Below are 22,275 nucleotides of genomic sequence, written 5' to 3' on the forward strand. Positions count from 1 at the left end.
TCAACACTGGGTAGAATCAAAGTAATCTTTTTTCCCTTGCTTCTGCTTTCTGTTTTAAAACAGAATTTATGAGAGAGTGGTGGAAAAACCCTATATGGATTTACCTATTGGCACAACATTTTGGTTGGGACAAAGGAATGGTGCACATGGCTACTTCAAGGTATGTTTTCCTCAAGAAAAAAAAGAAAAATGTAAAATTAAGTTAGAAACTGTGCTTTTTTGTGTGAAAAATGAGGTGCCAGTACTAATATATTGATAAAAGTTCTATGGGTGCCAGCACAAAATGGCTGCCAATGGCAGCAAGGAAAAGAGGTGATGGTACTCTGTACTGGTGAGGACCATCACAAAAAAGCTCTTGCCAGAAATTATCATTTAGCCAAAGCAATGCATATATTGTAAAAGATATCTCAAGCAAGTGTGAATCTGGGGTAGTTTTATCTCTGGCATTGAGACTCGTACTACACATTCTTTGAATGGGTTGATTGTTCAGTTACACTTTGGGGGTGCTATATCAGGCCAAACAGTGAATTTGTAGCTTTATTGCTCAATATGGTTCTTGAAAAATATGAAATTTTTTACTTGTGATGTTTTTATTTTTGTTAAAATTTTATTTTACTCTGCAAGTGTAATCTGAGAAGGTGACCAATATAGAATGGGCAGAGAAGATGAAAGAAAGAAGGAACAAAGCAATTTGGAAACCTATTTAGTAAAAAAAACACCGTGTACTTCTGTAAACTGAAATACTTTTCTCTAATACATATGCACACATTACTCAGATAGAGGACATACTGGAGCTGGGCTGCCCTTTTAGCTCTGCCCCCTTTTATTGGACAATTGCTCAATGAGCACAGTTGTCTGTACAGAAAGGCCAATGTGTGTCTCCTTGCATGTAGGGGCACTACATGATTGGAATACTTGTACAGTCAGATGTCTCTAGGAGGTACTTGTGCATTGGTCTTCCTATGCAGGCAACCATGTTCAATATGTGATTATTAAAAAAAAAGACGTCGCATCAGGAGCAGAGCTAAAACTGAAGCCCTTCCCTGGTCTATACTTGAGTATGCTTTACAACTGAGTAATGTGTGCATGTGGCTATATGTCAAGCAGTGAAAAAATAATGAGATGGAGTAGCACATAAAGAGTCTGATGCTTGAACAGACAGCTTTCTGTGCCAGGAAGCACCATTGTCGGATTTTGTATGTTGGTTTGAGACAGATACCATAGCTCTATTAAATGCATTTAATTATTTTATTGGTTGCCCTTCATCAGCAATGACCCCAAAGCAGCATACAGTAGCATAGCCATATACTGTACATAACACTATTATCACAAAATAAAATATTTAAAATGATTTAATTAAATAATTATTTTAATTTAAAATAATTAAAACCAGCATTCTAAACAGCAGCTTTTAATAGCTGAGGATTTGACCAATTCAGTTATTTCCAAATGCTTGCACAAAGAGATGAATCTTCAGACTGGGCAAAAGCTAACCAGTGAGCAGGCAAGCTGAACCTTCCAGAGGAAGGCATTTCATAGCTGAATCACCATCCCACACAAACATTGGATTCCTCAGAATTCCTCTTAAGGCTAGATGTTAAGGAAAACAAAAACCAGTCAAATTAAAAAAGAAGAGAAGGAGAAAAGGGTAGACATGCTGGAAAAACACCAAATCTGTAGACACCTAGAATTTGTCACCATTCTTCCTTAAAGATTCACTTAGGTTGCAAACCTAAGAATATTAACTGGGCAGAAGATTAATTGGACTTAGTTCCATGTATATTGCTTTGGACTAGTTTAACTTACTTGCAAGTACATATGCTTTGGACTACTAGTTGGCCACAGCAAGAACAGGAATCTGGACTATATGGGTCACTGTCCTGATCCAGTAGGGACGTCATATGTTCTTGTGACCCTGCTGTCATTTGCTCAAGGCACAGCTGCCGGCATTGCCACTGATATCCTAGTTTATGTTATTATTTTTTCAATTAATTTCTCATTGGAAAGATCTGCTCTAAAATAAGTGCAGAATAAATCATTATGGTGGGGTTACCAGCAAGGCCCCCTTTGCAGATTAATTGGTGAGGTGGCAAACCCCAGGAGAAGTATCTGGGCCTTGGTTCATTGAGGCATCCTTGGTTCAAAGCCAAATATCCTTGAGTCTCTTGAGGGCCAACAGATTGAAGTTGAATCCAGACAAGATAGGTAATATGCTAGGGGACAGAATCAGTTGTCTGGAACTGGAGGCTTTGTTTATTGGATGGCAGTTATCCTACCAAAGCAGTGCATTGTCTGTGCGGGCTCCTTCCTTGCTCTGGAAGAATGTGACAGGGGCCAGGAGCCTATTTTATCAGCCACTGGGATCTTGTCATAGTCATCCATGCATTTTTGAATTCTAGAAATGATTTTATGACAATGTGCTCTATGTGGGACTATGTGGGTCTGCCTTTGAAAATGATTCAGAAATTGCAACTGGTACAGACTGCTGCTGCCTCCTAATAGTGTAGGAAGATAGGAATATAATATCCTATGGCACTGTCATTCATTCGTGATTAGATTCCAGGCCCAATTCAAGATTCTGGTTCTGATCTTTAAAGCCCTTCGTGAACTGGGTATTATACTCATGAGAGAGCACCTCTCCTTACAGAAACTCTTCTTAAATTTTTGAAAAAAGATACATGAATATTCTGCTTCCACAGTGATCCATATTTCATAAAAATTGTTTATTTCCAGCTGGCATATCTGCATCTCTTAGTAAGCCTTATGCTAATTATTAGTCATTCTTTTAGTACTGGGCATACTGTATTAGGCTTGAGAGTGTTGAAGAAGCTGAGAGCAATGCCATCAGGAGTCTAGACCAAGAGGCTAGACTCCTAGCAGGGGCACCCAAGGTAGAATGGTCAAAGCTGAGACACCAGACTAAGATGCATCCAAACTCAGAGGAAGGCAATGGTAAACCACCTCTGAATACCTCTTACCACAAAAACCTATGAACAGAGTATTCAAAATGCAACATGAGATAGTGCTGGAAGATGAGGTCCCAGGTCAGAAGGCACTCATTGAGATATTGGGGAAGCACATAGGACAAGTACGAGTAGCACTATGACCAATGGGGCAGCTGGGTCAAAGATGAATGGAAGCCCTGAGGTTGATGCGCACAGATGTGAAAGGAGAGTCTGGAGTTGTACGACATACTCAATAGGAACATAGAATGTGAGAAGCATGAACTAGAGAAAGTTAGAAATTGTCAAGCAAGAAATGGAACGTATCAACATTACAATACTTGGTGTGAGTGAATTAAAATGGATGGGAATGGGACATTTTCAATCAGGCAACTACAAAATATTTTATGCAGAAAAAGAGAAATTAAGAAGGAACAGGGTTGCTTTAATCATGAGAAATGATGCAGCAAAAGCAATTAGGAGCTATCATGCAAGGTCTGAGCAAGTGATATCAATGCGATTTGATGGGAAATTTATTAACATAACCATCATCCAAGTCTATGTTCCAATGGCAAACACAGAAGAAGAGGAATTGGAAAGATTTTATGCAGAAGTATAGGAAGAAATTGATCATACACCAAAACAAGATTTGCTCATAATCATGGGGGACTGGAATGCAGAAGTAGGGAACAGAGAAGAACTAGGAATTAGGAGATAGAAATGAAGCAGGAGAAAGACTTATTGAATTCTGTGAAGTCAATAATTTGTTTCTTGCAAACACATTTTTTGAGCAATAGAAAAGAGGACTGCACATGTGGACATCACCAAATGGTCAATATAGGAATCAAACTGATTATATAATTGGTAGCAGAAGATGGAGAAGTTCCATACTTTCTGCAAAACAAGACCAGGAGCAGACTGCGGTACAGATCATGAACTGGTAATATTGAAAATCAGAGTAAAGGTAAAGAAGAAGAACAAAGCAATCATAATGCCAAAATACAATTTAAATAAAATCCCAGAAGAATATAAAGATCAAATAAGGAACGGATTTGAGGCTTTCAACTTAGTTGACACAGAACCAGAAGAACTATGGAGTGAAGTCAGAGACATTATCAGGGAAGAATGCAAAAAGACAATACCTCTAGTTAAAAAGAGAAAAAGACCTCAATGGATGACTGATGAAACAATTAACATGGTTAAAGAGAGAAGGAAAGCAAAAGGAGATAGCAACAAGGTTAGAACTCTAAATGCAACTATACAGTCACTAGTACGTAGGGACAATGAGAACTATTACAATAGTTATTGTATAGAAATAGAAGAGGACAACAAAAAGGGTAGAACAAGAGCCCTACTCCAAAAGATCAGAGAAATTAGAGGGAAATTTAAACCAAGAGTAGGGATGTTGAATATCAACGGGAGCACACTGACTGACCAAGATAAAATGAAAGGAAGATAAAAGCAATACACTGAAGAACTCTATAAAAGAGATGCAAGGATGACATTCATGGAGGAACCGTATGATGAAGAACCAGAAATGTTAGAATGTGAGGTGGAAGCTGCTCTTAAAATACATGGAAGAAACAAATCACCAGGAACAGATGGCATACCAATAGAGTTGCTACAAGCTACTGAGATTGAATCTGTCCATATTTTGACAAAAATTTGTCAAGAAATATGGAAAAGAAAACAATGACCCACAGACTGGAAGCATTCAATATACATCCCAATTCCAAAGAAAGGGGATCCCAGGGAATGCAGTCATTATCGAACTAATGCCTTAATATCCCATGCAAGTAAAGTAATGCTCAAGATCCTACAACAAAGGCTCTTACCATATATGGAGTGAGAAATGCCAGACGTCCAAGCTGGATTTAGAAAGGGAAGAGGTACCAGAGATCATATCGCAAACATACGTTGGTTAATGGAAAGGACCAAGGGATTTCAGAAGGAGATCACCCTGGGCTGTATAGATTACAGCAAAGCCTTTGATTGTGTAGATCATGAAAAACTATGGAATGCTTTAAAAGAAATGGGGGTGCCACAGCATCTGATTGTCCTGATGCGCAACCTATACTCTGCACAAGAGGCTACTGTAAGGACAGAATATGGAGAAACCAATTGGTTCCCAATCAGAAAGGATGTGAGACGGGAGTATTTTATCACCCTTTTTGTTTAATCTATATGCAGAACATATCATATGAAAAGCGGGATTGGACCAAGATGAAGGAGGTGTGAAAATTGGAGGAAGAAATATCAATAATTTAAGATATGCAGATGATACCATACTGCTAGCAGTAACCAGTTATGATTTGAAATGAATGCTGATGAAAGTTAAACAGGCAAGCACAAAAGCAGGACTACAGCTGAATGTCAAGAAGACTAAAGTAATGACAAAAGATTTATGTAACTAAAGTAATGACAACAGAAAGTTTATGTAAGTTTAAAGTTGACAATGAGGACATTGAACTTGTCAAGGATTATCAATACCTCGGCACAGTCATTAACAAAATGGAGACAATAGTCAAGAAATCAGAGGAAGGCAAGGACTGGGTAGGGCAGCTATGAGAGAATTAGAAAAGGTCCTCAAATGCAAAGATGTATCACTGAACACCAAAGTCAGGATCATTCAGACCATGGTATTCCCAATCTCTATGTACGGATGTGAAAGTTGGACAGTGAAAAAGGCAGATAGGAGAAAAATCAACTCATTTGAAATGTGGTGTTGGAGGAGAGCTTTGCGCATACCATGGACTGCAAAAAAGACAAATAATTGTGTGTTAGAACAAATTAAACCAGAACTATCACTAGAAGCTAAAATGATGAAACTAAGGTTATCATACATAATGGACACATCATGAGAAGACCTGATTCACTAGAAAAGACAATAATGCTGGGAAAAACAGAAGGGAGTAGAAAAAGAGAAAGACCAAACAAGAGATGGATTGATTCTATAAAGGAAGGCACAGACCTGAACTTGCAAGATCTGAACAGGGTGGTTTATAAGATATGCTATTGGAGGTCACTGATTCATAGGGTTGCCATAAGTCATAATCAACTTGAAGGCATATAACAACCAGTGGCGTACCTAGTGTATTTGACACCCGGAGCAGATCATTTTTTAATACCCCTCCTCTATATGACAAAATTATTTTCAGTAAGAATCATGAAATGAAACGAATAATAATAATGGCTAGAAAAGAAACGCAGACACTGTTTCAGCCCTGTGGCGTGACATCTCTCAAGGGAACTGGAAAGGTGCTCTGCACATGCTCAGAGGCACACACTGTCCTCACCATCATCCTTTCCCATATTCCAGTACTGATCCCACGCTCTGGGGCTCAAACGAAGCTGGCGGCGGCTTCCTCTCGCTGTCCATCCTCATCTATCCGCCCGTCTGTCCGTTGCAGCCCTGGGCGCCTCCATTGGCTGCACCTGGGGCGGACACTAACCCTTCATGTAACTAAGGGTTGTTGTAAACCGCCCAGAGAGCTTTGACTATGGGGCGATATACAAATGTAATAATAATAATAATAATAATAATAATAATAATAATAATAATAATAATAATAGAGGCATAAAATCCTTTTTTAAAAAATCCACAAACTGAATGAGTTAGCCTAAACAGACCTACCATTGGGACCTGGTTCAGGCATTGGTCGATTTTCCTGCAAGGAAACAAAACAGACAACACTCCGCTTTTGTGAAAGCTTGCTACTGCTTACTCCAGGATTGTATTGAGGATCGATTCAGGTGGCCTACTATAGTAAATTCCTTGCCATCCCAAGGATAAATGGCGTTTTGTTTGTACTGTTGCAACCCTATTCAGAGATAGATGAATGTGGAAATAAAATAAACAGAGCTATTTGAGCCACTCATGGGTCAAAATATGAAAGGGGCAACCACTGATTGTTTCTTTTAATGCCTGCTCTTAAAAAAAATGTGATCCTAGCCATTAAGAAACATTTGTTCATGTCATGATGGACCTTATTGAGAATAGGTCACATCCATACCATTCTTTTAAAGCACTTGGCTTCCTCCAAAGTAGCCTTGGAACTGTAGTTTGTTAAGGGTAATGGGAATTGCAGCTCTGTGAGGGATTCTTTGGGGGAAGCCATGTGCTTTCAATGTATGGTGTGAAAAATCCTCATCTGTCTGTTAAGAATTCTGCGGTATTCCATAACTACAGGGGAAATGCTAATACTTCTGTAGTGGTCCTATGACTAAATTCCAGGGATAAATCTTCCTTTCTCAGTAGAATTTATCAGATGAAGTAAAAGCCCACAGCAGCAAACAAAGCTTTTGCAAGCAAAGCAGCACATAGGGACTTGAAAAAAGAACACTACAACCTTAGACTTGCACTGTTCTACAACCGCCATTATCCTTGGCCATTGGCTAAGTTGGCTGGAGTTGATGGGAGTTACAGTCTGACAACAGCTAGGGACCCAAAGTTGAAGAACAATGACTCAGGGCAGTAATGGGACGTGGTTATTGCCTTCATGCCCTGTTTATGGACTTCCCAGACTTGTCCAGTTTTAAGGATTCTGGACTATGTGGACCTTCATTCTGAACCAGCAAGGCACTTATGTTCTAATGACCCTTTATCCCAAATTGATCAAAACACATTTATTTATTTACATTTATATAGGGTTGCCAGGCTCAGAGCCTGAGAATGATTCTGTATCTTTAAGAGAAGAGAAAAGTCAGCCAAGTGCAGGTTTTCTTGCAACACTGTAATGGGAAAAACCACAAGGTGGAATTCTCCCTTCCCCCCGCACAACTTTTAAAGATACAGAAGACCTCTTGGTTGCCAGGCCCAGTCTTGCACTTGGCTGACTTTTCTCTTCTCTTAAAGATACAGAATCATTCTCAGGCCCTGAGCCTGGCAACTCATATTACATAACTAGTGAGCACATGCTGCATATAGAGAAAATAAAGGATTCACATCTTTTTCTTCCATATGTACAAGTCAGGCAAAGGCACCGAGTACAACATGATGTCTATGCACAGGGTGCCCATCAAACTGTAATGTGTAAATGTGAACTGCAAGGGAGTTTATGGCTGCAATCCTAGGCAAAATTACTTGGGATCAAACTGCACTGAACAGCATGGGACATACTTCTGAGTAAATGCAGCATTGTGCTCTAAGGCCATTTTCACAAGTGATTTGGGAAGCCCAATTCTATACAGCATTGGATGGCATTATTCTCTAAGGCAGGCTGTAACTCAGTAGTACAAGCGCATGCTTTGCATGCAAAAGGTTTCAGGTTGAATCTCCAGGATGGAGTGGGGAAAACCCCATCTGAAAACATAGAGAGCCACTGCCAGTCAGTGAATAGACTATAAGGATGGAGCAATGGCCTGACTCAGGATAAGGCTTCCTATATTTGAATACTGCAATTATGAAGTGCCCTATACTATTCATGTTTACTCAGAAATAAATAATACATTCTGTTGAGTTCAGTGGGGCTCCCAAGTATAGGGTTGTGCCCTCATAGTGCAATCCTATACATGTTTACTCAAATCCTATACATGTTTACTCTACTGTAAGTGTGCACAGAGCTGGAGCCTTACAGTGCAAGCCAAAGCATATTTGTTTAGATGTAAGATGTAAATGAGGAACCAAGAGAACCGACATTGACAGATCCTTTCATCCTTACTCCCAAGTAAGGGTGCACAGGACTGCATGTTTACTCAAATGTAAGTCTCACTGTGTTCCAAGGGCCTTACTCCCAGGTAGTTGCATAGGACTGCAGCCTAAAGCACCTTTTTCCCAAGTTTGGCTTCTGGAACTGAAATGTCAAAACTAACCTGCTGCATTTGGCTGGGCTTTTCTTCTTTTGATCTTTGTGTATGTAACCCCGGAGTCAGCATGACTGGTCACCCCAGCAAATGTTTGCCTTCTCCCAGCGGGCCCTTAAACCGAAAATGGTGCAGAATGGTAGTACCATCTGCTACACCATACAATCTTGCTATAAACATCTCGTGCCGTTAAGAAGGCAAGGCTACACCAGTTCAGGTTCAAGGGCGAGAGGGGAGACATGTCTTGGGGTGCCCAATCATGGTGACACCGAGATTAAAAGCAGAAAAGCCCCGCCAACTGCAGCAAATTTTGAAACTGCAGTTCCAGATGTTGGATGGGGGGAGTGATTTAGGCTGCAGTTGTATGCACACAGCTGCCTGGGAGTAAGCCCATTTGAACACAGCGAGACTTACTGCTGAGTAAACACATCTTGGAGTGCACTGAAAGGCTGCTGTTCTGCTTTCGAAGCCGCCTACCTCTCCCATGGTCCAAGCCCCAGTCAGCCATTCCAGCCTCCTGAAGCGACTACTGGGGACTCGGACGCCTCTTCCTGAGGAAAATGCCGTGTTAAAGTTCAGGAGGGCCATACCAGGTGCAAGTTGCCAGCTTTGTGAACCACCACCGACAGGTTTGTGTTGTCAGCTCTCGCCACCCGCTTCTCTGTCTGTTGAGGTGATGCGCCTCAAAACACTGTGACTGCCGCTTCGCCTCATGGAGCCGCCTCTCGTTGCCCTCCACTTCGGCAAGGGACTTTAATCTGTGGCGGGCAGACTTTTTTATTATTGTTTTTAAATTCAGACAATGCACCCCCTTATTGCCTGCACCCAGGGTGGATTGGTCCCACTGCTCAGCCCTTGGAATGCTACTGATAACAACAACAAAATGTCATTGTCTGAATTATTAGTCATTCTTTTAGAACTGGGCATACTTGTGAATTGCCCACCTACATAGGTATTCCATCCTCTCAGTTGAGATTGGGTGTGTTGTTCCCCCATCATGGGCTCTAGGTAGGCACAAATGATTGAGTACAAAGGAAGAAGTGAGCTTTCCATCTCTCCGGTCATATTACTCTTCGGGAGCAATTTAATAGGGAAAACAACCCTTTTAAGTTGCCTTTGTCATTTCTCTCTGTATCTTTTTGTTTGCTCTCAATTTTCTAGCACACTCTGGTGTCCAGAGTTAAAAGATAACCAAATGAAAGAAAAGACTACAGAGAGTTAGACTTGCAGGCTTTCCCAACCTTGGGTCCCCAGATGTTGTTGGACCACAACTCCCATCAGCTCCAGCCAGCATGACCAATGGTTGGGAATGATGAGAGAATTGTAGTCTAGCAACATCTGGGATCCAAGCTGGGATAGGCTGCGTTAGAGACAAGAAGGCTGAAGACAGAAGCCTTCTCCTTTCATAGGGTTGGGCTTGATGTAAGGTACTGGAAAGACAAAGACCTTTCCTACTGCCCAGAACTAGGAGAACATTCATATTTTCTTTCTGCAGGCTAGGAAACCCTAAAGTTTGTTAGATTTTTTCCTCTCACTGAAAATGGTGAGTATACCATGGTATACCCATTGGCTATATAGGAAGTATATAGTATACCTATTCGCTGTGTAGGAAGGACTGTTTCTTTTCTTTGGACTGGAATCTCAACTCAAGATAGTATATAAATAGATAGTTGTTTAATTGGTATTAATTGTGAGAGTATGGATCAGGGAAACCTGTTTGCTTACATAAGCCAGGATCTGCTACATCCGGAGCAAATTACTTCTGGTAGCATTGATTGAACTCCTGGACATTTTTATGGGTTACCAAGAAATCAGAAGAATGATTTAGGACTAGGAATTGATACACTGTTGGCTTACTTGGGAAAGGGTCAGATGAGTGGGCTATTGTTGTTCTACCTGGACAAATGGAAAGTGCACTTTATCACTGGATGTAAAGTAAACCACCTCTGGGTCCCCTCACTCCCCTAGGGTACAATACTACATTCAGTTACAAATATGTAGAGTTTGATTTCGTATTCACAACATTTGGACTTCCTTTGAGTTCATAGTGACTTTTGCTACTCTGCTGGATAACAAAAGTATTTGCATATTTTAAAGATGCAAGAAGTAGTTGAACAAACTGGACCTTGAGGATAGTGCACATAACTGTCCAGACCAATCCTCTGGTCACATTTGGTTTCTTTCCATTTCACTTCTGCACTCCATTATTATTATTTTTCCATACATAAATGCTTCTTCCTCTTACAACTAAAGGCTTGGCTTTTTTATTTATTTATTTATTCTTAAACATTATATTTCACTGATAAAAGTAATAAACTTGCTGTTTTTTTGAAAAAGGGACTAGGGTTTGAGATGAAATCATGAAGTAACCAAGATCATGAATTAGGATCATGGGGTTCTGGGATCATTTATTACTATTTTTGTCATTATATAATGCTTTGTGCATGTGATGTCATTTTTAAAAAGATATGAGATAGCCACTTGTAGCATCTGTTAAAAGTAATCAGCAGATATAAGGCCATTAGCTACTGGGCCAAGTTCAAGGTTCTGGTTTTGGTACGCAAAGCTCTATACATCTTAGGACCAGGATACTTGAAAGATCATCTTACTCCTTATACACCTAGTTGATTACTACATTCTACTGGTGAGTGCCTCTTTCAGATATCATCTTATCAAGAGGTCTGTTCTGTACAACATAGGAAGCAGACCTTTAGCGTTGTAGCACCTACCCTTTGGAATTCCCTCCTCTTAAATATTAGACAGGGCTTTACGGCTCTAGAGCAGGATATGGGCTGCTTCTGGGGCCAACTTATCCTCATCTACCCAGGGATTATACGGTCCCGGGTGGGGATGACGTGGGAAGGCCCCCCTACTCACCTACTGGGTGTGGCTGGCGGAAGGGGTAAGCAGATGGGGCTTGCCCTTGTCCCAAGCAGGGGCTGGTCGCCCGTGAGCTGTATGGCAAGATGCTTGCTTATAGATAGTTCCGCACCTAGGTTTCCCTCTGCAGGTCACTTTAAAAGGCGTTTTTGTATAGTTTAATAAAGTGGCCCTTGTTCAACCCAAGCTGATGTGTCCTTCTCTTATTTCGCCCCTTCACTCGCAAATCATCTTATCAAGAGGTCTGTTTTGTACAACATGGGAAGCAGACCTTTAGCGTTGTAGCACCTACCCTTTGGAATTCCCTCCTCTTAAATATTAGACAGGGACCACCTCTGTTATCTTTTCAGCACCTACTGAAGACCTTCCTTTTTCAACAAGCCTTTTAGGTAGAGACCTTATCCCAGTATATGTCTGTGTTGGAATTGCTTTTTAAGATATTTTAAAAGTTTTTTTTAAGATGTTTTGTTTTCATATATTTTAAAGTCTGTTTTTAAGATGTTTTTGAGTGTTTTTGTTTGCCACCCTGGGCTCCTGCTGGGAGGAAGGGCAGGATATAAATAAATAAATAATAGGTGAATGGATGTACATTCAAATTCACAATTTAAAAGAGGCTGGGGAACCTTTGCTCGCAGGCCAGACTTGGCCTGCCAGGCATTCCCATTTGGCCCATAGGGCCATTTGGGGGAAGCCGTGCCCACAAAGGTCTACACCTGACATCATATATGTAAGTTGTGGGGCGGATGAGGGTGGGGATTGAAAAGAACAATCAGGAGCTTTAAGTGGGCTCCTAATTGTTCCTTTGCTGGGCAAGTTATGCTCCCAACTGCCCATCAACTGATGGGCAGTAGGAATACACGTTGCTCAAGGAGGGGGAAACTGAAGCTGCTGCAAGCGGCTCCTTTCCACCTCTGACATAAGAGGTGCAAAGGAGAAGCCTGCACAGTGCTTTCCTGCACTCCTGCTTTCAACCTTTGATGCTGCAGGTTGAAAGGATCCGCATGGGGCAGGTTTTGCAAGCCTTCCCACACACCCCTTTTCAACCTCTCATGTCAGGATTTTGATGGGGCAACCCACCTGTCAATCATGTGGCATGATGCCATGTGATTGACAGGAGTAGCCCACCCACCTGTCAAAGTAGGCCCAGAGTCAGAGGTTCCCCACCCTTCATTTAAAACAATTAAAATAGAGGGGTGAAGACAATGAAAAGATATAAATCTCTTACGAGGTTTTTTTTACAATCAAGCAGCATATATATTTTCATAAATAAAATAGAATGCAACTACTTTCTAGACCTGTTTCACAAAATCTCATCTCTTTAAAGAAGTATTAGTTTTTGCAAATTCTACCCTCCCCCCCAAAACAGAGACCATTGTAAGAGTGTTGAAAGAGTTATAATGCACAAATACAGTATTGAGTTCACCAGCTTCTTGCACCATTTTCTGTAGCAGATTTATGAAGCTGATTAGGTCAGCAATCTACCATGAAAATCGGCTGCTTAAACCATAGTAAAATGAATTGAAGTTTTGTAGTGCATCATAACAGCTGTGAGTTGTGCTCTCATGTTTTTTAAAAATTAAATGGGTACCTTAAAACTCAGTGAAACTGCAAATTATTTTTAAATTGTTTTTAAAGGTCACTTGAAATCTTTCACTCAGTAACTAAATAAAAGTAAAAAATAAAAGTAATGGTGAATTCAGAGCAACCAGTCTCTTGCTGCTTAATTATACCTTGGCATTTAATCCTAATTCTCTGAAAAAGGTTGAATGCATCTGTGTATCAGTGCATATATATACAGCTGTTTTCTTTCTTGTCTACTCTCCTGATGCTACAGTAAACGAAAGTAAAATATAATAACTTTATGGAAACTCTTTTGGCGGTGGGGTATACCTATTTTGTGTGCTAGAAGGTTTCATATGGAAATGCTAACTTTGCAATATTATACTGACAGACTAAAAATAACATAACCTTTCTTTCTCTCTCTCTCTCTCTCTCTCCCCCCCCCATTTGCACAGGGCATAATGCAAGATGTGCAATTACTTGTCATGCCTCAAGGATTTATCTCTCAGTGCCCAGATCTTAATCGCAGTAAGTCTGGTAGTTTTTATACCATAAAATACAATGAGCTGTTTAATTATTATCCTGCAAGATCCCTCTTAAAATGTACTGATTATCAATTGAATCTTGTCAGATGTGTCCTAATAGAAGTACAACTTGACAAATGTAGCATTTGTAATTTCAGCATGCCCAACATGTAATGACTTTCATGGACTTGTGCAGAAAATTATGGAGCTGCAAGATATTTTAGCCAAAACATCTGCAAAGGTAACAAGTTCTCAGAAGGTTTTTTTTTTGTATGTGTGTGGTGGTGGGGTGTAAATTGCTGTAACATAGAAGCTCTGTTGAGGGACATATATATGTGGATGTATATATGTATATTTTTATGGATTCCTTTATAATACTTCCCTTGTTTTTTTATTTGTTCTTTGAATAGAACACGGAACCAAACGCCTTGAGAAAGGAATGACTCATAAATTTTCACAACTATTAATTTGAATAAAAAATAGTGGTTTAGAGTACTTACGAGATTAGTGGATGAAGGCTTCTCCAAGCATGGGATCTTTGGACAAGAAAAGCTAACTAGTGCCCCATCTGCCCCTTACCATCTTCCATCAAACATTTTTCTAACAAGTATTTTTATTGAGGAAAATGCACCTGCATTATAATTTTTTAAAAAAATAACAGAATAATCCATATGCCTTTTAAAGAAGCTTTAGCACCAGAGTTAATAGTTGACCATTGCTGGATTGCTTTTTGTTTGGGGTACAGGTTAATACTGTTTCAATTATTGCCTTATGTAAGACATTAGCATTGCTAAGCAGGACAAAATTGTTAATTGCATTTAATGAAACAACCCTTTCAGCATCAAATGTTTTGAAGTTGGTAATTTGCTTTATATATTATTTATTTTGAGAAATATATGATTGCAATATATATATATATACAGTATATTGTAACATGATAACATGGGAAATATGCAACATGGTTTGAGGGTATGCCTGAAATCTTTTGGCTTTCTTATATTTTTAGTTTACTAAACAGCATTCCTAGATCTTGTGTCTACATTAATGTTACAAAAATACATATCAAAAGTTTGCTAAGTGCAAAAAGTTGCAAAAGTTGCAAAATCCCTACTGAAAGTTTCAAAATGAATGAGTGCTTAAAAATCAACCCTAATAATTCAGTTCATTAATGTGACTGTTTCTTTAAAATGCCCAAGAGCATGGGAGGAAATATGATCCTGTCAAACTTTTTAAAAAATTATATTTACTTTTTCCCAATTCGAGCCAGACTTATCATACAGTCATAAACACAACTAAATACAACAAATCAAACATAGAAAAACCAAGAGTATTATTTGGAAGTATCCCATGTGTACAATACTAATCCAAAAATTTCTGCCACTTAACAAAAAACACACTTTTTCTATAATTGTGCTCTCTAAATCTTACATAATAGGTTAATTTTGCCATCAGTGCATACTACCAAATTTTATCACACCATTCTTTTGTTGTGAGACTTGTACCCACTCTCCATTTACCAGACTGGACTGGAGAACACTGTTGACAGACAGACAGGTAGCATCTATTCCAGTCTTCTGCCTCCTGTCCAGGGGGAGGAGCCATTCCTCTCACCAGATTGACCCTTTCTGTGGTGAGACAGGACCTGGGTTTAGCCTGCTTTGCAGCCTTTTCCACTGTGTAGTTTTAGGGACCCCCTCTGAATACCGCTTACCATGAAAACCCTATTCATAGGGTAGCCAAAAGTCGGGATCGACTTGAAGGCAGTCCATTTCCATTTTTTCTGCCATGATTCCTCTCCTGTTTGTCAGCATGTGAGTGTGAATTTTTTCTCCTCCTTGGTGTGCCTGTGCCCCCAGGGGATTTTGCCTCTTTTTTCCTCTCCATTTTTTCCCTCCTTTGATTTTAAGGATCTATGAAGTAAGAGGGTGTGGGCGCCAGATGGATTTTTTTCCTCCTTTTTTCCTTTTCCTGCTGCTGCTGGGACCCTTTGCAGGGCAAGGGAGGGCTGCGCTGGGTCTTGGAGAGCATCCTGGCTTCCAACCCTGTGGCTTCTTCGCTCTAGCTCTTACTGAAGTTTTGTCAGGAACACTATTTCGGATTGCATCTTTTTGGTGAGAACACCATTTTGTTTTATTTTTTTCGGCCTGATCTGTCCTTTTTGGGAGGGAGGGTTTCAAACTGTGACATCTTTTGTGCTATCCACAGACCCCTTCCTCAGGTTCCTGGTGCTGTTTTCAGTGGGCTTTTGTGGTCCCTTGGGAGGTAGTCTTGCAGCATGTTGCCTCAAGGGGGCAGATCTTGTTGGGTCCGTTCTGTCCCTTCGCTCAGGGTGCTTTGAGTCAAAGGCAGCAGCAGGCAGTTCCTGTCAAGAGGCTAAGAGGCAGGTCTGCCTGCTGGCTCTGGGGGAGAAGCTGGTTTCTGTTGGGCTGCTTCCTGGTAAGAGGCTAAGAGGCAGGAGCACCTTACCCTGTTCTGTGCAGTGGTTGCTCTACTGGGGTAGACTGGCTTTCTCATTCCCAGGCTGCCTATCCTTCATCTTTCCTGTGACTGCCAGCTTCCATTGCCCCTGTCTCCCGTAGGGGTCATTTGAGGGCTTCTTACTCCAGATTTTGCTCTTAAACCTTTTGGTTATCCCTTCCATTCACCCCTGTTACCTGTAGGAGTTGTTTGTTGTTGTTGATTTGCTCTTACTCCCTTTGTTGGTCCTTCCACACTCACTGGGATTGGTGTGAGGGCAATGGAATCTTCTGGTTTTACTGCTCAAAGGGGGGAAATGTTTGATTCAGATGAGGTTTTGACTACTGCTTCCAGGTCCCCAATGCCTTTTCAAGACCTGGTTGGTGTTTCTCTTTTGGATGGCCAGCAAGGGATGCTCCCACCTGCAAGAAAGTTTCTCTGTTTTTTTTCCTGGTTGTGGTCATGCATTTCTCAGGAACTCAGGAAAGCCATTCCTTCACATTCTGCTCCACCCCAAGTGATTATTGAAAAGGGGTGCTCTTCATCTCGAAAGAAGCACAAGAGACAGAGAAACCACAAAAAGTCTAGGAGGACTTCCTTCTCTTTGTCTAGGTCTTTCTCTTCTTGTTGTTCTTGTCCCCATAGGAAGACTCCCAGTGCCCCTCACGTCCAGACTGGAATTGGAGTTGGAGTCTGGGCCAGGGAAAGAGATTCCCTCAGGGTCAGAGTTTTCTCAAAGGGAGGGAGATGGAGCAGGGGGGACTCTTTCTGATGAAGAGCTTAAGGTAGTCATCCCCCAGCAGAGATGTTTCCCCTCTGATGTGTTTTTGCCACTCCTTACAAAGGCATGCAGGGTATTGCAGCTTTTGGAGGAAGAGTATACGTCTGATGGGGCCAAAACCACTCCTGTCCTGGGGGCCAATAGGGCTTTCTCTTCTGCTGTTGTAAAGCTGGCCACAGTGCCTTTTCACTAGTCCTTTGAGGAGGTTTTGGATGCAGAACTGGCATGCTCAAATAGGTCAAAGTATGTTCCCAAGATTACCAGGTAGCATTAAACCCTTCCTGATAAGGTGATGCAGCGCCTTAGATATCCGTCTGTGGATCAGCCTGTAGCAGCTTTGATGTCTAATGCCATCATTCCCTCAGAAGGGGAGAGTGGTCCAAAGGACCTTTCAGCATAGTTTTGAGGAAGATGCAGTGGTCTCCAGGACTGCTATGTCCTCCATTTCTGCCAGGGCAATTTTCTTGTGGGCTGAGGAGCTGGGAGCAATGGATGATGTTCCCAAGTCCCTCAAAGTTTCTCTGAAAAAGATTTCTCATGCTTCGGTCTTGTCGGTGAACACCTCACTGGATGCATTTCAGTTTTCCACCAGGTCAATGGCAGCCACTATGGTGGTTAGGAGGAATATCTGGCTCAGGCTATGGGAGGTTGATCAGGCTTCTCTGCAGAGACTGATTGCCTGCTTTTTGCTGGTTCTCAGCATTTTGGTGAACACCTGGAGAAACATTTGGTGAAGATGAAGGACAAGAAAAAGGTGCTCCCTTCTGTTAGAAAGGATGACTGGAAGGGGTGCCAAACTAGTTCTTTTTGTAACACAAAGGCTTTGCCAAGCCCATGGGGTATTCTCAATTCAAATCCCACTGGGGTAGACCTGATGGGGGTGGGGAACAGTCCTCCTCCAAATGGGCTGGGGGACCCTCCTCCTGTTTCTCACAGTTCTCCAAGGGTGCCAAGAAGTCTGCCTCCACTTGATGCGACCAGGGGTCTGGATCAGCTTCCAGTGGAGGCTCAGCTTCTGCATTTTGTGGATGAATGGATCAGCATCACCTCGGAGAGGTGGGTACTGGACACTGTTGTAGCCGGCTATGCGTTAGAGTTTTCCCAGACTCCACACTACAGATTTCTTCCAACTCTAAGTTCCCAGAAACCCGACACACCTGAGTTACAGGAAGGCCGTCTACCATCTCTTGGCCATTCGTGCGACAGAATTGGTGTCCACCTCACAGGAATGTTGTGGAGTTTATTCAGTCTTTTTTCTGGTGCCCAAGAAAAATGGTGACATCAGGGCCATTTTGGATCTCAAATGGCTCAAAAAAAGTAGACAAAAAGAGGTTCAAGATGAAAATTCTTTGGTCAGTCATCATGGCACCGAGGAAGGGGGTTTGGATTATCTCCACTGATCTCTCCAAGCTGTATCTGCACATTCCAATTTGCCCAAATAACCACAAATTTCTTCAGTTCTTGTTCAACAAAACCAGTATTGGACCCTCATATTTGGCCTGCTTTCAGCTCAGAGAGTGTTCACCAAGGTGTTGGTGGCCTTGGTTGCCCACCTGCACACTAAAGGGATCTCTCTTTATTCCTATCTGGATGACATTCAGGTCTAGGCTACATCTTATGAATGGTGTCTCCAGGTCATGCTGGTAACTATTTGCAGGATTTGGGTTTTGGGGTCAACATGGAGAAGAGCTCCCTGACTCCCACACAATCTCTGATGCACTTGGGGGTGATTCTGGACATGGATCAGTTTCAGATGTTTCAGCCTCCAGAGCAGGTCAAAAGGTGTTGCAATTGGTGAAGCTGGTGGTTGCATCACAGTAACTGGACCTCAGTGGCTCAGCTGCAGGAGATGATGGTCTCCTATCATGATCTGGTTCCATGGGCTCAGTAACATTCTCATTTCCTTCAGCAGCTTCTCCTGCCCTTCCAGGAAAGAATAATGGAATGGGTAAAATTGGAGGTGATTCTTCCGGACAAGCTGTGCAGGGAGCTGAGGTGGTGGCTGTTCCCACAGCATCTACTCAACAGTGTGTGCCTGGAGGATCCTCAGTGGTTGGTACTCACCACTGATATCAGTCTGAATGGATGGGAAGCCTACTTGGGAAGCAAGGTGGTGCAAGGCATCTGGAGCACCCGGGAGGTGCAGATGAGTATCAACTGCCTGGAATTGGGGGCCATTCTATTGGGACTGAAGTCCATTCAGGCAGATGTCCAAAGAGCCCACCTGCTGGTTTGCACCAACAACACTTTAGCCAAAGTGTATGTGAACCATCAGGGAGGAAACTCATTCCAGGGCTCTCATCTAAAAGGCCAACAGGCTTTTGCATTGGGCAAAGAGCCACCTCCTGTTGCTTCAGGCCAAACATCTGGCTGGGGAGGACAACCTGATGGTGGACTGGCTTAGCAGGACCTCCATCAGAGAATCTGAGCTGCAGCTGCAGCCTCAGGTCTTTAATCAGATGGCAGATTGACTGGGTCACCATCGTAGAAAACACACAGGTGTGTTTCCATGTGACAACGTGCGGGGGGTGGTAGATGTGCTGGAGGTGTCCTGGCCCAAGAGGGTCCCCTATGCGTTTCCTCCCTTCTCGCTGAGTCAACACGTGTTACAAAGGGTGCATCAGTTCAGAGAGGAGGTAATTCTGATAACACAGTATTGGCCTCAGCACCCAAAGTTTCTGGATCTACTCAACCTGTCTGTGTGGGAATCTTGAAGGATTGTGGTGAGAAAGGAACTGCTCCATCAGGGCTCAGTGTTTCACCCATGGCCAGACCTATGTCAGCTGACAGCTGTGAGGCTGAAAGGGGCTGGCTGAGGCAGCTGGACTTTTCTGGGGATGTTCTTGACACCCTGCTCTCCTCCTGCTGGGCATCCACTAATAGGGTATACTCGGTGATATGGAGTGTTTCTGTCTTGGTGCGCCATGTCAAGTGGACTCCACCTCTCAGGATGTTAAAGACCTGCTTGGTTTCCTCAGGCGGAGGTGGAGAAGGGCTTGAGCTGCAGCACCATCAAATGCCAAGCAGCAGCACACAGCAGCATTCTTAATGCTTTGATGGGCCTGCCTTTTGAACCAATGGCAACTTGCTCTCTTAAGTTGCTGACTCTCAATATGGTGTTTCTGGTGCCTATCACCTCAGCCAGGTACATTTCAGAAATGGGTGCCCTGTCTGCTAATCCTCAGCTGTGCATTTTTTCATTCAGATAAGGTGGTGCTGCGGCCTGACCCCTCCTTCATTCCAAAGGTCAGCTTGTTGTTTTACAGTTCCCTGGGGGTGGTGTTGCCCTCATTCTATCCTGATCCTTCCTGTTCATAGGCAAGGAAGTGGTACACCCTGGACACCTGATGTGCCCTGCAGTTCTACTTGGATAGAACCCAGGAAATCTGAAAATCAGAATTCCTATTTATGTCCTTCCTTTCTATTGCTAGGTGGCTGAGAGAGGCAATTGGGACAGCCTGTGAGGCTTTGGGTAAGCAGATGCCAGTGGGGGTGTTAGCCCATTCACTGCAGGGAGCAGCTGCCTCGGCAGCATGCTGAGGCAGGTTTTCCATTGCTGATATCTGTAAGGTGGCTACCTGAGCCCCCACACCTTCACTAAGTACTATTGGGTGGATGTGCTTTCTCCTTCCGATACTGAATTTGGACAGAGGGTGTTACAGGGGATTGTTCCTATGTAGGCATGTTGCAGAGGAAGTCCACCCTTGGATGGTATACTGCTCTGTTACATCCCTGTCAACAGAGTGTCCTCCATTCCATTCTGCAAATAGACTGGTGGGGTTGTGTGTGTGTGTGTGTGTGTGTGTGTGTGTGTGAAGTGTTGAGGAGTCTTGCTCTGCAGTTAGTCTGGTGAGGGGGATGGCTCCTCCCCCTGGAGAGGAGGCAGAAGACTGGAATAGACCCTACTTGTCACTTCCAGAGGGAGGATCATCCCTGCCAACAGAGTGTCCTCCATTCTAGTCAGCAAACAGCAATTCATGGTAAGTAAAATTTCCACTTGTAGCTATGTATATTATTCTAGCAGCAGCAAACATATAAGAAACCAATTCTATATGATCCTTCCATATTGAACCTTCTAAGTAATTTAATAAAAATATTACAGGATGCAATGGAATCTCAGTTCCCAGAATGCTTACTATATGAGATTTTAATTTCTTCCAATATGTCTTAGACACTTTGCACTTCCACCAAATCCAGAAGAAATCTCCACTTTCTTTCTGGCTTTTCCAACAAATAGGTGGTAGGTTTTGTTTATTTTCACCTGGGTCAAGTATCAACTGGACATGATTATATAACAATTTTCTCTTATCCCTGAGTTCAATAAAAGATTATGTCCTGTTATCCATCATTTCTCCCATATCTCCACTGGTATATTTTCCCTGATGTCTTGGGCCCATTTCACCATGTACTCTTACTTGCTCGTGTTCTGTATCATACTTCAATAATAAGTTATATATCTTTGCCAGTCTGTTTGTTTGTATTTAATATAGCTATCTCAAATTCTGTTGATTCTCTGATTTGATTAATTAATCTTATATAGCCTTGAACTTTAGATCTAACTAGAAAATATTCAAAGCAAGGAGGGTTGTTGCCTTGCATCTGTCTCTTAATTGTTACTGTGAACCGCCCGGGGAGCTTCAGCTATGGGGCGGTATACAAGTATAATAAATAAATAGATGTGAAACCATTTGTTCTTGATTTACTAAGTCTTGGTGTCAGTCTAAGAAGCCTTTTATAATTATCTTTAATATCTTTAATATATTTGATAATAAAAAATATTTAATATTCTATCCTTATATTCTCACCAAAGGATATTATGCAAGCAGAATCCAACCAAATTTTGCTCAAACAATGTAAACTCTTCATACATATCTACAATCCAAAGAAGTTATCCAATTGATACAATTCAAAGTATACAACAAACTTAAATTTGGAACTTGCAACCCTCTTTTTTTCTCATTGTTTATCTCTTTAGCTTTTAATCTAGGCTTTTTTTCTGCCAAATATATTTAGATATTAACTGTTGCCATTTATTAATAGTGGAAAGTGATAGTTTGACAGGCAGGTGTTGGGACAAAAAATTGACCATTGGTAATATGTTAATTTTATCTGCTGCAATTCTTCCTGAAAAATATTTTTTTCCTATTCTGAAATAAAAACTATACAGTCCCTAAATAAAGGTTCATAATTATTTTTCTATGAATCATGTAAATCTGATGTCCATCTTATTCCCAAATACCTTACTGGACTATTTGTCCAATTGTATTGATAATTCTCTTTTATTTTCCAACCTGATATCAACTGATACAGTAAATATATCATTTATTCC

At 41.7% G+C, this 22,275-nt stretch overlaps 1 protein-coding gene across 2 annotated transcripts in view; it reads left to right on the top strand.

The window, feature by feature from the left end:
- Window positions 1-22,275, top strand: part of NELL2 (neural EGFL like 2) — a 228,732-nt gene that overhangs the window by 31,588 nt on the left and 174,869 nt on the right. For both annotated transcript variants that reach the window (XM_061637833.1, XM_061637835.1), the window contains exons 5-7: window positions 64-160; window positions 13,640-13,712; window positions 13,867-13,949. In XM_061637833.1, the coding sequence (XP_061493817.1) occupies window positions 64-160; window positions 13,640-13,712; window positions 13,867-13,949 (253 nt within the window). The remainder of the gene's footprint in view (window positions 1-63; window positions 161-13,639; window positions 13,713-13,866; window positions 13,950-22,275) is intronic.

Source organism: Rhineura floridana, chromosome 8 (assembly GCF_030035675.1).
Source record: "Rhineura floridana isolate rRhiFlo1 chromosome 8, rRhiFlo1.hap2, whole genome shotgun sequence".
Taxonomy (NCBI): domain Eukaryota; kingdom Metazoa; phylum Chordata; class Lepidosauria; order Squamata; family Rhineuridae; genus Rhineura; species Rhineura floridana.